The sequence below is a fragment of the Rhodnius prolixus genome, unplaced genomic scaffold (assembly GCF_049639745.1).
Source record: "Rhodnius prolixus isolate KJV_2025 unplaced genomic scaffold, Rpr scaffold_4, whole genome shotgun sequence".
NCBI classification, from domain to species: domain Eukaryota; kingdom Metazoa; phylum Arthropoda; class Insecta; order Hemiptera; family Reduviidae; genus Rhodnius; species Rhodnius prolixus.
In genome coordinates, this window is record NW_027411614.1 from 20,282,704 (window position 1) to 20,296,721 (window position 14,018).

The following is a 14,018-nucleotide window of genomic DNA, read 5'->3' on the forward strand; positions in this document are numbered from 1 at the left end:
TGCACTCTATGCTTCACAGAAACATGATTAGCAATTTTTAAATTCAAAATTATGATCATGAGCAAGTTTTTAAGTTCTAAACCCTATGTATGAAAACAGAAAGTTATCCAAAGCAACGAAATGGCTACTTATTTTAAATGCATTTGGCAAATCAAATCAAAATTTGTTACATACACTAAAAGCCTCGGTCTCGGATTAGGAAAAACATGCAAGAAAAAATATTACTTTCTCTTAAGAAATCCCACTAGTTTCCCAAAAACAGTCTATGTTTCTTTTTCATTTTTTTCTTGGGCCGTTGTAAATGTAAGTGCAGATTACAAAAAAGATTTGCAGGATCAAGAAAATGAATGGCGGAAAGAGCGAATTGTTTCTCAATACATTTCATTAGCAGAAGTGGCTATCAAGGTAAGAAAATTAAAATTAAAATTTAATGTACACAAAGAGCAACATCTTATTTCGTTGTGAATAAATACATAAGTTAACCCATAACACAGTCTTACGGCCGTTTCTCATTAGATGATAAAACTTTTTTATTTTTTATTTGTTTATTTAGTAATTTACAATCTGTAAATATATACAATAGGTAAATAGGTAAATATGATTAACTGGTGCGGAAGGACCAACCAGAAAAGAAACTACCCAGCGACAGCACTCTCTATAGGATATTAATGATGTTTTCAGACTGCAAGGAAGTCGCGGGGCCATTGGCGATTCAGTCAGCGAGGAGGATTGTTAGGAATGTCAGAGGAGGTGAGAGACAGTACGAGAGGATTAGAGCAAGTAGAGAGAGCAGTATGGAACTTTTGATATTTAGTCTTGGCGAGTTGGTGTACGTATGGGATGTTGAGGTCGTTTTGAAGAGTGAGTTTAGTTGCCTAGAAAGAAGCGTCAGCTATCTATTGGAGGAATTTTGACTGAAATGTTTGTACTGTCCTTATGTTTATAGGTTTGGCTGAATTCCACAACTCTAGTCCGTAAGTCCACAGTCTAGCCCGTAAGTGGGTTTGAGGATAGTGTTGTCTATAAAGAGCCCAAGGTAGCGCACCAGATCTGTGTACAAGGAAGAGGATTGCTGTTGAAGAGGACAGGTGGACATAAGCCCCGCTGGAGAGTAAACGTGGCATGCTGGCATTTCTATGGGATCATTTTAATCTGCACTTCTTTGCTCAGGATTCTATTTTATGTAAGTGTGTCCGTAACTTGTATGAATCTGATGAAGGATGTGTACTTGTGGCTAGTATGGCTGTGTCGTCTGCATATGTACAGAGTAGTGTAGAGGGTTGTACAGGTATGTCTGATATGTATACTGTGTAGAGAACGGGGCCAATTTACTCCCCTGCGACACTCCCGCCTCCACTGTTGAGAAAGAAGAGATTGCTAAGCTAGTACTAACTTGAAAGAATGTATCTGAAAGATAGGAACGCAGAATGAGGTAGTATTTTGAGGGAAGATTCTTTTTTAGTTTGAACAGGAATCCAGGATGCTAATCGATCGAAGGCCTGGCTTACGTCCATAAGAATGCCCTGAGCAATTCTGTTTTCTCTCCAGTGCTAAAGCAATAGCACCCACCACCCGGTGGCATTGTTGAACAGAGATGATTAAACAAATTTCATATTCGAGATATAATCTCGATTTTTATAGTTTTATTCTAAAAGTTTTATCATCTATTCAGTTAAAATTAAAATAGTGTGTTTGTAAAAAAATGCCCACATAAACAATTTGAAAATTCTTATATTTGAATAATTCAAAAGGAATAACTGTGATCTTTCAAAATTTACAATAAGGATCGATGTTAGTTGTTAAAAGTAGCATTTTTTCAGAGAATTGAAAAATTTTCGTCAGAGACTTTTCTGGTGTATTCTTCACTGCCACGCTAACTACAATCCTTTCCTTGCAGTTCTTTCGAACATTCGCTAATTAACTATATCTTCATCACACTGTAAAATCTATCTCATTGGTGGGTTTTCTGTTCTGGGTTTATAGCTATCAACACATTGTTCAAGATCTTCTGTTGAATGCACCAGTAGGCAATCACTGCTTGAAGAGTGTCATGCAAAAGTTTGAATGTTTCCACAAAGTATACGACAAACGCGGTTTTTGTGCCATAAGATCTAATTTATGGATAAATTTCAGTATCGGAAGACCTGACAAATGTGGCGATTGCTAATCTTTCGCCGAAATTCTTCTCTTAACTATGAACTTGTATTATGTTTTAGTGACCGTAAACTATTAATATTTAGGATTATACTAGCGAGGATTCGTCAAATAAAAATCAGCAACTTAGTTTTTTTGCCAACATTTCGACAAATTTCTGTTCCTCAGGGCGTAGTTATGTGAGTTACAAACAAACTGATAACTCTTAACATGTTTTGTGTCTCTTTTATGTCTTTGGTTCTTTATGATAATGTTAGTTGAGTGATTTACAGAAGCATTAATAAGAATAGACCTATGGTTATTAATGTATTTTGTTAATATAATCGTGAAAAGCAGAACATACGGTAAACACTACAGAATATGAAAATATAGAATTAAGTCTATTCATCGCTTTTGGGGGGGCTGCTCTTAGTTCAGTCACAAGGAGAATCGCAGACCTGTTTAATTAAATAGCTCAAATCAGAAGATCAAAGTAAAGAATAGTATGACCGACTCTGGAGCGGAATGGAACAATTTTAAATTTTACCTCATTTATTTTTGTAGTGCTTTGACACACTAGAGCCTACATTTTAATTATTTTAAAAAATTCCTAAATGTAACTCTTCCAAATTTTTAACTTATGTGTAGTTAAGATTTTAGTTTGTGCCAATTTTCAATCAACTTTACTCCTTGAAAAAAAAAAAAATGGTAACTCAACTTCTTAAGATGTAATATTCATAATTTAAATAGAAAATTAATAAAAAAAAAAGCATGTCTGTTTATTGAGCTTTTGTCTTTATGCACCAAAGGGCCCAAGTGCAGTACTCTTACATTTATTTTGAAAATTCCACCCATATACTACCGACGATAAGACCAATACAAATCAAATTCTGCAACAAAAACACTATAAAATAGAAAATTACGATTTCTGTAAAACTTCGTGGACTCAATTGTTTATAAAAACCAGATATGTTGTAAAACTAATTTTGTAGAAATGTCTCTCCAAAAGACAATGTCATTTACATTTTATTTATCTTCCAAAACCTATCACTTTGCCAAACAAAAAATGAATTAGTTAACGCTACTTTCAAGAAAGAGTAACTACTGGTTACATAACATTTTTCAAAGGGGAGGATTAGCTACCTAGTAAATCTCATTAACAGCCTGGGATTAAGAGAAGGCATTTCATTTCCTTTGCTCCGCTCTTAGCTATTCCCATAGCAATGGAAAGCATATAAAAAAGAAAAAACTCTGAATGTTAATCATGAAATAATTTTATCACTAAATTTGAATTTTGATTTGGTGAAGATCAATCAGAAATGAATTAATCTACTATAATTTTTTCAATAATTCGAGGGAGTTTACAGACTTCTTCTAGGCTTTATTAAAAACGGTTAACAGTTCGGGTTAAAGGTGTTTAAAGGATTCAGAGAACAGTACCACTAGTAAAAACCTGTCATATTTTCTATCCAGCTTTCACAAGAATGAATGAATGTTTTTGGCTTTTATATTTGAATTTGAATGTGCAAGTTCATTATTTTAACAGGAAGGGGATATGGATAAAGCTGTAAATCTTCTTGGTAAGGCGCTTAAAGTAAGTGAAAATACATGCATTATTGGAATAACTTGTGTCTATGATATGCTTGCAACAATTGCTTTCAAGAAAGGAAATGTCTCTGAAGCAAGTCAACTCCTGGAAGAAGCAATCGCCAAGTTATCTGAATCTAACAATAAAGAAGATAAAAATATGCTAGTTAATTTTAGTTTAAAACTTGCACGTTTATATGAAAGTGATGGTAAATTTGATCTGGCCGAGTTAGGATTTAGGTAAATTTATCATTTATTTAAATACATTGCTAATTTTTTAAAAACTCATATTTACATTAAGTAAAACTAAAATTTTAATCAAGCTGAAATCTTGCGCAGGAATTGTGTAGCTATTCAAAAAAACAAGTACCTTAAAGGTGCACATGATGATGAAACTACAACATTATGGATAAATTCATTATTTTGGTATGGAAAATTTTTAGCGCAAAGCAAACGATACCAAGAAGCTAAGCAATGTTTTGAAAGTGCTTATGTATTAATACCACATGTGAAGTCAATAGGAAATGAACAGGCACGTAAAGTGAATTTACATTAATATAATAATATAGATTATTCAGCGAAAGTAAATGAACAAACGAGATCAGCTAACTTTCTATTTTTGCTTAAAGAATCATTGAGTCTTAACCATTACAAGAGCAGCGTAGGAGAATTTTAAGTATAAATTTAAGATATTTTAATACGTTTACCATTTATTGCAGTACTCTAGTTTTTTTTAGGCCTTTTAGTCATAGCCTTAAATTTGCTAAGAACCACAACTGGTACGATACAGATCGTAAAGAATTAATTAAGAAATATTAAATCTTCTTATACAAAGAATTTCGTATGCAGTATAATTTTAAGTAACTTTGCTGCATCCCAGAAGAAAATTTAACTATTTCGTAACATTCCTATGTACAGGAAGTATTATCACATCTTTCAACCACTGTTCTTTCTATCTTTATTCCTCATATGAAAACTGTGGTTATCTTGTAATCTGTGAAAAAAGTCTTGGTACATTTGAAATAAACCTTTAACTCAATAACAAGCGCATACTACTCTATAAACTGCCTTAATTTGAATACGTTTTGCAGATAATTTCGAAAATGGATTTATACCAAACAGTTATTACAGCTACTGAGGATGATAGACTATATTTCGTTTAGGTAGTGGGTGCCTCCATTTGGTCCAAACAGAAGTTAGGGCCAAATATCCCAATCGATAGTAGCTCTTTAAAAACTTTTTTTTCCGCTTTGCTAAGATTGCTTTAATAATGCTTATACTTTTCCAACTGAGCCTTAATATAAACACCATAAATAAATGGATCTGTATAAATCAATACAGTGATATTAATCAATTACATAATTGTGCAAGGTTGATTTACTTCATCTTATTTTTATTTTTTGGATTTATTATCATCAGAGTAAACTTCTGAGGTTATTGGCGCTCGGAGCTTTTTTTGCCCTTGTTAAAGGCAACACTGTCTATCACTGGACATTGAGCTGTAAGAAGCTACTAGGATGGCTTCATTTTTAATTCTAATTACATCCTATAAATTGTCAATAACGTAATTAAAATGGTGAGAAAATTGCTTTCTTTATTAAATTACAGGCAATGGTTACATTATATAACTTGGGCGAAATGAGTTTTGCTACTGGAGATAATGAAGGTGCTTTAAAGCATTTACTTAATGCAGTCATAATAGGAAAATCATTGAAGAGTCCAGATTTACCCATTTATTATAATAAAATTGGTCTAGTATATTTATATAGAGGGATACATAATGAAGCCAAGCGATGGTGCACAAATGGCTTGGAAGCAAGTGCACGACATCACAATAAATCAGTTAAAAAAGAATCTGAAGATTGCCTTAAAGAGATCGAACGATTGCGGACAAGTAAAACTAAAAAACAACCAAGCAGTACATCCTGAGAATTCAAACACAATAAAACAAATACAGATTAAGTATTGTATTATTTTTTACGCAGGTTTTAGGTTCTTAGAGAGGTATTACCTCTCTTTTTGTCTAAAAAAGACATGCTAAATATATTCATTTGTTCAATAATTATCAGAGTTGAGCAGAAGAAAAGATTATAACATATATTATAAGTAATTTCATCTGCCATAGCATGTTAATTTTTACGATTCAGTCTCTGAAAATGGATGACGAATCCGAAGCAGGACTGAATAAAAAAAATAGATAAAAAATCATAGATGTTAACTGACATTACATTTCCAAACATGTGTCCAGCAAAAACAGTAATTTTTTTTTCATGTATGGAAAAAAAATTGTAATAAATGTTATCTACATGGTTTATGAAAGTCCATCTCTAACACAAGATTTTATGTCTTATTTCTCTAAAAATCTATTGAAAATGGAGAACATCTAAATAGAGACATGAATCTATTTGCTGTATGCATTCTAAACGTAATTGGACGTAAGTTCAGATTATATTAAATTCTGTAGGGGTTGATTTGCAGATTTTTCTGCCACGTACTGTTGAGGAGTAAAAAACTTTCAAAGCTTTATGCAGTTTTTCTTTTGGAAGTGGTTAGTGAGTTAAAAGTGGGGCCACACCCATACTTACGTAATTATAAAAATTAAGGCGATTTTCTGAGATTAGCTCTAGTTAACGCTTTTTCAAAATCATGAGGCTGAGATGCTTTATCTGGAGATTCATTTATCACGTAGGGTGGGGCATTCAAGCCCCTCTTAATACTGATCCTCTTAGGTTTTGGCAAAATTGGAAACACTTTTGCTTTATATTTTTTTTTCTAATCTATCAGCAACAGAATCGGCATGTGATTAAAAAAAAAAATTCATTTAATATGAAAGCCCTTTATTACTAGTAAAACGTCCTTAGGAACACAAGCCCTATGTACGTGTAAGGACCTTTTTGGTCTTCAGTGTCCTACCGTTCAATACTATCTATCAGACTGCAAGTACTTTTAAGATACAACTATCCTACTGGACAGTTTTAATACATATAAATATACATATATATTAATTGTAATTTCCACTTTTAAGTTGCAATTTTATTAGTAAATATAGTGACATCAGTTTATGAATTTTCAACAAAATAATTAATTTCTTCGACTTAAATGAAATACAATAAGGTAACAAAAGAAATTATTTACAAAAAGTGTTATTCAGTACATAAGTAACTTTAAAATAAATAAAATTTAAGCCTATACATTTTTTTGTACATTCAATGGGTCACCATTTGATGTTACATCCATACTTTCCCTTTCATTATTACTACCTGAGTTTTCCTGTAAAGGTTCCTCACCATCCTTGGCTAATTGGCAAACTTCTTCAGAACCCACTTCTGAAAACGATAATTTCATTCCAAATAATTCATTATTTTTTCTATTTGCATCTTCGCTAGTATTAACCAGATCATCCGGAGAATCCCTGTTGTCTGTAGAAAAGGCACTCTCAGTAGCTGAAGCATCAAGCTCACTTTCATCCATATTTTTATTAGCAACTTCTGCTTCCATTTTCAAGTCTGATTCCTGAAATATAGACTAAGCTGATAAGATTCAACTTTATGAAATCAGCTCATCAAACTATTTGTATTAATCATTTTCAATTAAAACACTTACAAAATTTTCTGTTAAAAAGTTCTAATACGTTTTCTTTATTAATTTGACTCTAAATTTTTGTTTTAATAAAAATAAAAATTAGTGAAATGAGAGCATTGATTAGACTATTAACGCAGACATTTATATTATTTTTCTAGAACAGCGTTTCCCAACCTTTTTTTGGCTCGCGTACCACTTGGTAAAAATGATTGTATTTCGTGAAATTTCTTATTCCGAGAGTTCTATTTTATTATTATTACCTTTATTTGTATAGAGAAACAATGTATCTGTTGCAAAGGAGTTCATGTTCACTTTATAAACTTTGTAAAGATCTTAGTTTTTTTAAATAATTAAAAATTGCATACGTATTTTTCTCTTAAAAATTATTTATAAACTTATAAAGTTCTTTTTTAGAATTATTATATTTGAGCCCCAATCTTCTAAATTAATTTCTTTTAAGCATTCAACTACCTGTAAGTACCAATTAAATTTAAAGTTGCTTGGATAGAGCTTACTCATCACTCTATTTAAGCACATCTTTACACAGTTATCATTTAAGTTCTGTCACATGATAATTCTATTAAATTTTCTTTATCTTTTATTGACAATGATGTAGCTTTTCCTAAATTTTCTTTATAGCAGGGGTTTGAATGCCAATTATCATTTGTGATTTCGGGTTTTGAAAAATACTCCATGAAAGACAATTTTAATCCTGTTAAATGTATTATATTTTCTCTTATATCTTGAGATAGACCAACCTTATTACTCTACATATTAACAACTTTATTGTATAATATTATTCATTAAAATAATTTTTATGAATTATGGGAAAGGAGATTTTTATGCTTTGATTTTTTTTTTAATTAATTTTTTATGTCCTCCATTACTGATTATTTTTTGCGTACCACCAACCAGCAACTAGCGTACCACAGGTTGGGAAACGCTGTTCTAGAAAAATTCTATTTTGGGCAGTTCCTGAAAAGGGGCTGGGATTGGCTTCCATAAAACGTTACTTTTTCAGTGTAATGTACGATTTTGCAGATTGCATAATCTTAGTAATAATAATTTAGAGAAATATATAAATAAGTATTTTACGGCATGGATTGATATCCGTCTGCCGGAAATAATCTTAGTAATTTGATCTATACAAAACCATACCTCGGTTTGAATGATTTTAATTATTAATTTTTTTTTAAAAAATATCCGTTTAAACATCTAAAAAAACTTATAAATAAATACACATAAATCAGAATTAAGTTACTGAACAGAACATACCGGAAAGTTTAGGTGAGGTAAAGAAGGTAGCTGAACATGCAATATACAGGTTTCACCAGCACACAATCCACTAATAGGCTCATGGCATTTGGTATCTGCTTTTTCACATGCACAAGCTTTGAATAACGCCTGATTAGGATCCTAAAACAACAAAAAATTGAGACAATCAGGTAGGGTTAAATATCGTGAGATTTTATCGTCTGTGCGAAGCAAATTTAAACTTGAAAGTCAACATGTATAATCAAACTTGGAGATCCAGATTGAAATTCGGAGGAAAATCAGAATAGGGGTTCCTCAAGAGTGTTATTTTACAGATTTTGTATTTATTTATTTTTTTTGGTGTTAATGAGGTTTTCTGCTCTGCGTCAAAACAGCTCTATTTCCCCCCCCTACACTAATGCCAATGAAACTGCTCTTCATACAACACTCAAACGTTTTGAAGGCTTCTGTTCCAAACATCCAGGTTTTTAGGAAGTTTCACGAATAGAGCGGTTGATACCGGCAGTAAGAGATAATCGCTTCCTAGTAAATATTCTAAATAAGTGTTCTAAATTTAAAGAAAAAAGATCAACACTTGACTAGTTATTTATTATTTAAAGCAAAATAATTCATATAAACACAAGGCAAAGAATTATTGGATCATTAAATTTATTTACCTCCAATATATGCTTGAAACAATACTTTGTCATAGGCAATATGACTCTGGAACACCTTACACCTCCTTCAGTAAAATTACATTTGTTAGATGGGTGTAACTGAGGTTTATAATCCGATCCGGCAATTTCCTAAAATAAATAAGAAAAGAAACAATAAAATAAAATCAGGAGGATCTTTAATTTTCTCTGATGTTTACAACTCCGAAATGTAAATGATATTTCTACTCGGTTTTGGAGAATAATTGTGGAAAATCCTTATTCATTAATCTACATAATTTATTTATTATGTTTTTATAGACGTTTAAAAAAAATGTTGGAACCTTATTGAAAAAAATATTTCAAACTATATATTCAGTACCTCGGAGGTACACAACACCAAGTCCATTCTTTCAAAATTTATTTTTTTAATGTGTCTAATAGAATATTTCTTTAAAAAAAAAAAAAAAAAAAAAAAAAAAAAAAAAAAAAAAAAAAACAGAGAGACTTGTCAACCAAGTGACGTTTCTCTTTGTCTGAGGCCTTCAGGAATTAAAACAACCAAAATTTATTTACAACCAATTTATTTTCACACATGACTAGACCAAAGAAGAAGATAAACAGAGCTTTTATCATTGTCAACTACTTATTATAAGGATGATATAAAATTTACCTTTGCTCTTTTCTCTAAACTCGCCAAATAAGCTATAGTTTCAGCGTTTGAACGTTTATGATATCTATTTAGAGCTTTTAGTTTTTCATAAAGCTTTTGCTCCTTGGCTGACGTCCTAGCTTGATCAGAAATAGACGCTGTAAATTTTAAATTGCATACAATTGATGTCTTTAGCTTACTGATTAAGATCATAAATTAAGTAAATACAAACGTACACAATGTTTCCCTTTCCTTTTTCAATGCTATGAGATAACGTCGACGTTTTTCTTTAAGAATGTGGGTCAGTCTTTCAAACTGTTTCTGATAAAGTAATTGGAGCTTTACCAATTTATTTCTTGCAATGTGCACTACTTCCTCTGCCGTGTAATAATCCGCATGTCTGCCAGAAAAAATATTTTATCAATAAGTTATCTAAAAAAAACCATGGATAATTCTAAATTTCTCCTGAACTAGATCTTCCTCAACTACTTTCATTCAACTTCACGATCATGTGGACAGAATTCTGATATGATATAGTGGAAGGATATCCAGGCATTTTATTCACATGATAATATTTATACAAATATAACACATTCTCCACATTTACAAAATAACTACCAAAATCTAGTGTGTATTCTACAGTACATTACAGTAATGGCATGTTAACAGCGAACTTATTCTGTACAAGACCTGTCGCAAATATGTCAAAAATAGAAATAACAACTATGTAAAAATATTTGTACTGGAAAAAAATAAATAATTTAATACAAATTTTACTCCAATTTCAGCATGTTTTTTTACACAATTACGCCAACATTACGCTATCACACAAGGAGAAAGACCACGAGATATTCTTTGCATTTTAAAATAGCCATAGCAACTTAATTCGCCTAAAATATATCTGAGCGTCAAAGTTTGCTTGTATCATCTAAGCAGATTGCTTTTTAATGTAAAAAAAAAAAAGAGACTTCTTGAAGAATAGAGCACTTGTCAAGTGGCAGACACGCTCTTTGGAGGTAACTCTATGGAGTTGCTATGGCTGTCACTCTTCCAATTCGTGCGCTACTACCCAACCATTTCTCAGCATCGGGAGCATTTCCTGGACCTTCTTCCATCAAAAAGAAGGTACCCATGGGTATAAACACGCGTGTAATTCTAATCTTTAGCTTCGTCAGAATTACAAACAACGATGTTTAAAATAAAATATTAACTATATCATCATATCAACTATAACGTTTAACGATTAAAAAAAAAAAAAACAAGAGGTGGCCAACCCAAAATGATCTTGTGGGCCACTTTGGTAGTTCATGATAAGCCTCTGGGCCGCTTATAAAATTACATGTAAGTATATTTAACATATTAGACCCATATTTAGACCCACTACAAATACTTTTGCGGTGAACATTCAAAACAGAATTAATTATAATTGATTTTATTATTATTAGTACAAATAATTATGAGATATTTGTTTCTCAACTCTTTCACTTATCTCATTGGCCGTGGTTTGGCCACTCCTGGTTTAAATCAATAGAACAGAAGATCCATCAATTAGGATTATAAAGGAAATGTAAAGCTCCCAAACTTTCATCACCTTAAACATCCTTCAAAAATCCTTGAGCTAGAAAGCTGCACTTGTGCATTTGAAGAGATAGATGAGTACAATAATTGCCCATAGTTCTGCAGATAAGAAAGCGGATACAACAAACCGAAATATGAAGGAAATCTTAAGGTACCAAATTTTGTCACCTCATTAATCCTTTTAAAATTGTGCAAGAAAGCGGTAAAATTAGTGAGTGAGTACTATGATTGTAAATATTTTCGCAGGTGTTACGCGGGGTGGCCACCCGTGGTCTAAATAGTATATGAGCCTTTCACGCTTACACCACTTGCATACTATTCATGTGACAATTTAAAATTCTAAATAACAGAATAAAGGAATTGTCTAAAAGAAACTATAGTTGCTGAATAAATAATTCAAAATTATCACCGGAACATTACTCACCTCAGGGGATCCTCCAACTGACTGTCAATACTTTCTGCATCGGAAGAGTCTTCATTTGCACCTTTCCAAATATTATCTAACGTAGCAGTTTCAACATCACTATCAGATTCACTTGCACATTCCAACACATGAGTACGATTTAATGCAACTTTTGCAATGTCTGCTTCAACTGTAAAATAGTATACATTCATTTATTTCTAAATATCTGAACATAAGATTTTAAGTTTGTTAAAAATCGTAATTGATTAGGATCTATATCTTACTATAAGAAGGAATTACCAAAAGGATTTATTGACTGCGTTCTAGATGTATTATTCAGTTCATCACTTTCCAATTTTGCTGCGGACGAGCGAATTGGTCTTACATAATGTGTGAGTCCAGAGAGCAAAGCTTCAGGAGTTGCAGGATGAACAAATTTGGACATTGAGCGTTGTCTCTTCATTTGGGTTTTCCACATATGTAAAGGGCAGTACCTAAAATTCAAAAAGCAATCATGAGCTCGTTTAAGCATAAAACATAAAAATAGTCCCGAATTCCTTCGATATTTACGTAAGTTTTTTTTTTAAATCTAATAATTTAAATAAAAAATACTTCCTGAAACAACAAACTATTAGTCTTCTTTTGAAACAATTTTAAACCGACAACTTTTCTACAAGCTTCCAAAAAAAAATCACTAAAATAAATTTCATTCTTGATTTTTTTTGGTTCCCATGCCATTAAAGATGATAGATGTCAACCTTTATCAAATATTGAAGAATGAAAAAGAAAGGATATTAAGATCAATGAAGCCTTGTAGTAAAACTATCATGAAAGATACAAAATTATTAACCAAGTAGGGCTGCTAAAAAAAGTGGAATAGAACTGCAGTTACAAAATAGATTAGGGAAACCTTCAAACCTCAAGGGAAAGAAAAATGCAAAATATGATAGTTCAAATAAATATTTTTTTCATTTATAGAATTGACATTAGAACGCTCAGAAATCTTTAAAATTATTGAAAAATTGATATACAATAATAATAATTGATACAAAAATTGACAATTAATATTTTTGTTCTATTGTAGGTGTTTCAAAAATTTTGGAACGTTATATTCCTTTAAATCATTGTAAACTAAGAAAAGGAAAATACAAACCTTCAAAATATTACGTGAAATATTTCAAATATTGTCAAATGTATTACACATGTATAAATGTATAAGTAAATATTTTCAGTTTTGACCAAAAACCATGTGACTTAAAAGACTAATAGAAATATCAGTCAGTATATTGAAGTACAGTTAAAAAAAAGAATCTTATGCTATTACAGTTTTTAATATTATATAATATTCACCTACCCAATATCCTTTTTATCACCCCTTTGTGCAGGTAATAAGCAGCGTTTGTTGTTAATAGGATATGCATAGCCGCAAGGCTTAAAAGGGGCATTTTTATCTTCCAAAATATGCTTCATACAATATTCATATTGTTCCACAACAGGCTGTGTGCATATCCTAGGCTGATAAGCGCATGTTTCTGTAGGTGGTTTAGTAGAATTTATTTTTTTTGTTGGAGTTGAGGAACTAATTTGCAGTGACTTTTGCTGACGTATCATATTGGACTTTTAATTTGATAACTAAATGACACAAGTCTGCTCGCGCATTCAAAAATAACCTTTAAAAGCTAGTAGATAAGCATACGTTTTTATTTAATGCGTTCACTTATTTTCTTAAAAATGTTTACATTAACTTAATAAAGCACTCGAGAGGTCAAAAATAAAAAAAGTGGAAAACGCTCGGAATGAAAATTCAGTTAACAATAATATTTATTCCTCAACCTCTCTACTGTAAATGAAACCACTCCTTGGATAAAAATTATACATCTAACTAGTAACTAACTCACGAACAATTTCAGAACCCTACCATTCAAGATCTACAAGTCACTCCTTCCTCCATTACTGAAAGAAATATTAAACTTAAGTTGAAGACTACTGGCAGTCAGTTTTACCAATGCGCATATTCAGCCAAAAGTTTGCAATCAACGTCATTAACAAATTAAAAGTTTAATTAAAAAAGTTTAAAAACGTTTTAAGTATTTTATTTAGGAACTCTATTAGTTTTATTAAATTTACTCAACTCTTATATTAACAAAGTGAATGAATTTCTTTTATTTTTAAAAGA

The 14,018-nt window shown here is 31.4% G+C and overlaps 2 protein-coding genes across 3 annotated transcripts; one reads left to right on the top strand and one right to left on the bottom strand.

Annotated features, from left to right (window-relative positions):
• Positions 1-120: 120 nt before the first annotated feature.
• On the top strand, positions 121-5,682 carry LOC141455400 (tetratricopeptide repeat protein 19, mitochondrial-like). The gene is made up of 4 exons (XM_074130452.1): positions 121-405; positions 3,680-3,960; positions 4,060-4,252; positions 5,329-5,682. Exons 1-4 carry the CDS (start codon positions 121-123, stop codon positions 5,647-5,649), a joined length of 1,080 nt encoding a protein of 359 aa, XP_073986553.1. The 3' UTR covers positions 5,650-5,682.
• Positions 5,683-6,540: 858 nt separating this feature from the next.
• Positions 6,541-13,825, bottom strand: dgt1 (KAT8 regulatory NSL complex subunit dim gamma-tubulin 1). Of its 2 annotated transcripts, none has more exons than XM_074130430.1 (8): positions 13,197-13,825; positions 12,143-12,336; positions 11,864-12,032; positions 10,098-10,261; positions 9,883-10,019; positions 9,234-9,362; positions 8,578-8,718; positions 6,541-7,233 (listed from the first exon to the last, which is right to left on the bottom strand). In XM_074130430.1, the coding sequence occupies exons 1-8, from the start codon at positions 13,451-13,453 to the stop codon at positions 6,907-6,909; spliced, it is 1,518 nt and encodes a 505-aa protein (XP_073986531.1). In that variant the 5' UTR covers positions 13,454-13,825; the 3' UTR covers positions 6,541-6,906. The 2 variants fall into 2 exon arrangements, with proteins under 2 accessions (XP_073986531.1, XP_073986532.1); XM_074130431.1 differs by lacking the exon at positions 13,197-13,825 and adding an exon at positions 12,996-13,114.
• Positions 13,826-14,018: the final 193 nt, after the last annotated feature.

Coding starts and splice junctions, on each gene's coding strand:
- LOC141455400 (XM_074130452.1), top strand. CDS start 121: ATGGCTACTTATTTTAAATGCATTTGGCAAATCAAATCAAAATTTGTT. Junction 406..3,679: donor TAGCAGAAGTGGCTATCAAG/GTAAGAAAATTA, acceptor TTATTTTAACAG/GAAGGGGATATGGATAAAGC. Junction 3,961..4,059: donor CTGGCCGAGTTAGGATTTAG/GTAAATTTATCA, acceptor AATCTTGCGCAG/GAATTGTGTAGCTATTCAAA.
- dgt1 (XM_074130430.1), bottom strand. CDS start 13,453: ATGATACGTCAGCAAAAGTCACTGCAAATTAGTTCCTCAACTCCAACA. Junction 12,033..12,142: donor GCAGTCAATAAATCCTTTTG/GTAATTCCTTCT, acceptor ACTATTTTACAG/TTGAAGCAGACATTGCAAAA. Junction 7,234..8,577: donor TACCTCACCTAAACTTTCCG/GTATGTTCTGTT, acceptor TCTATATTTCAG/GAATCAGACTTGAAAATGGA.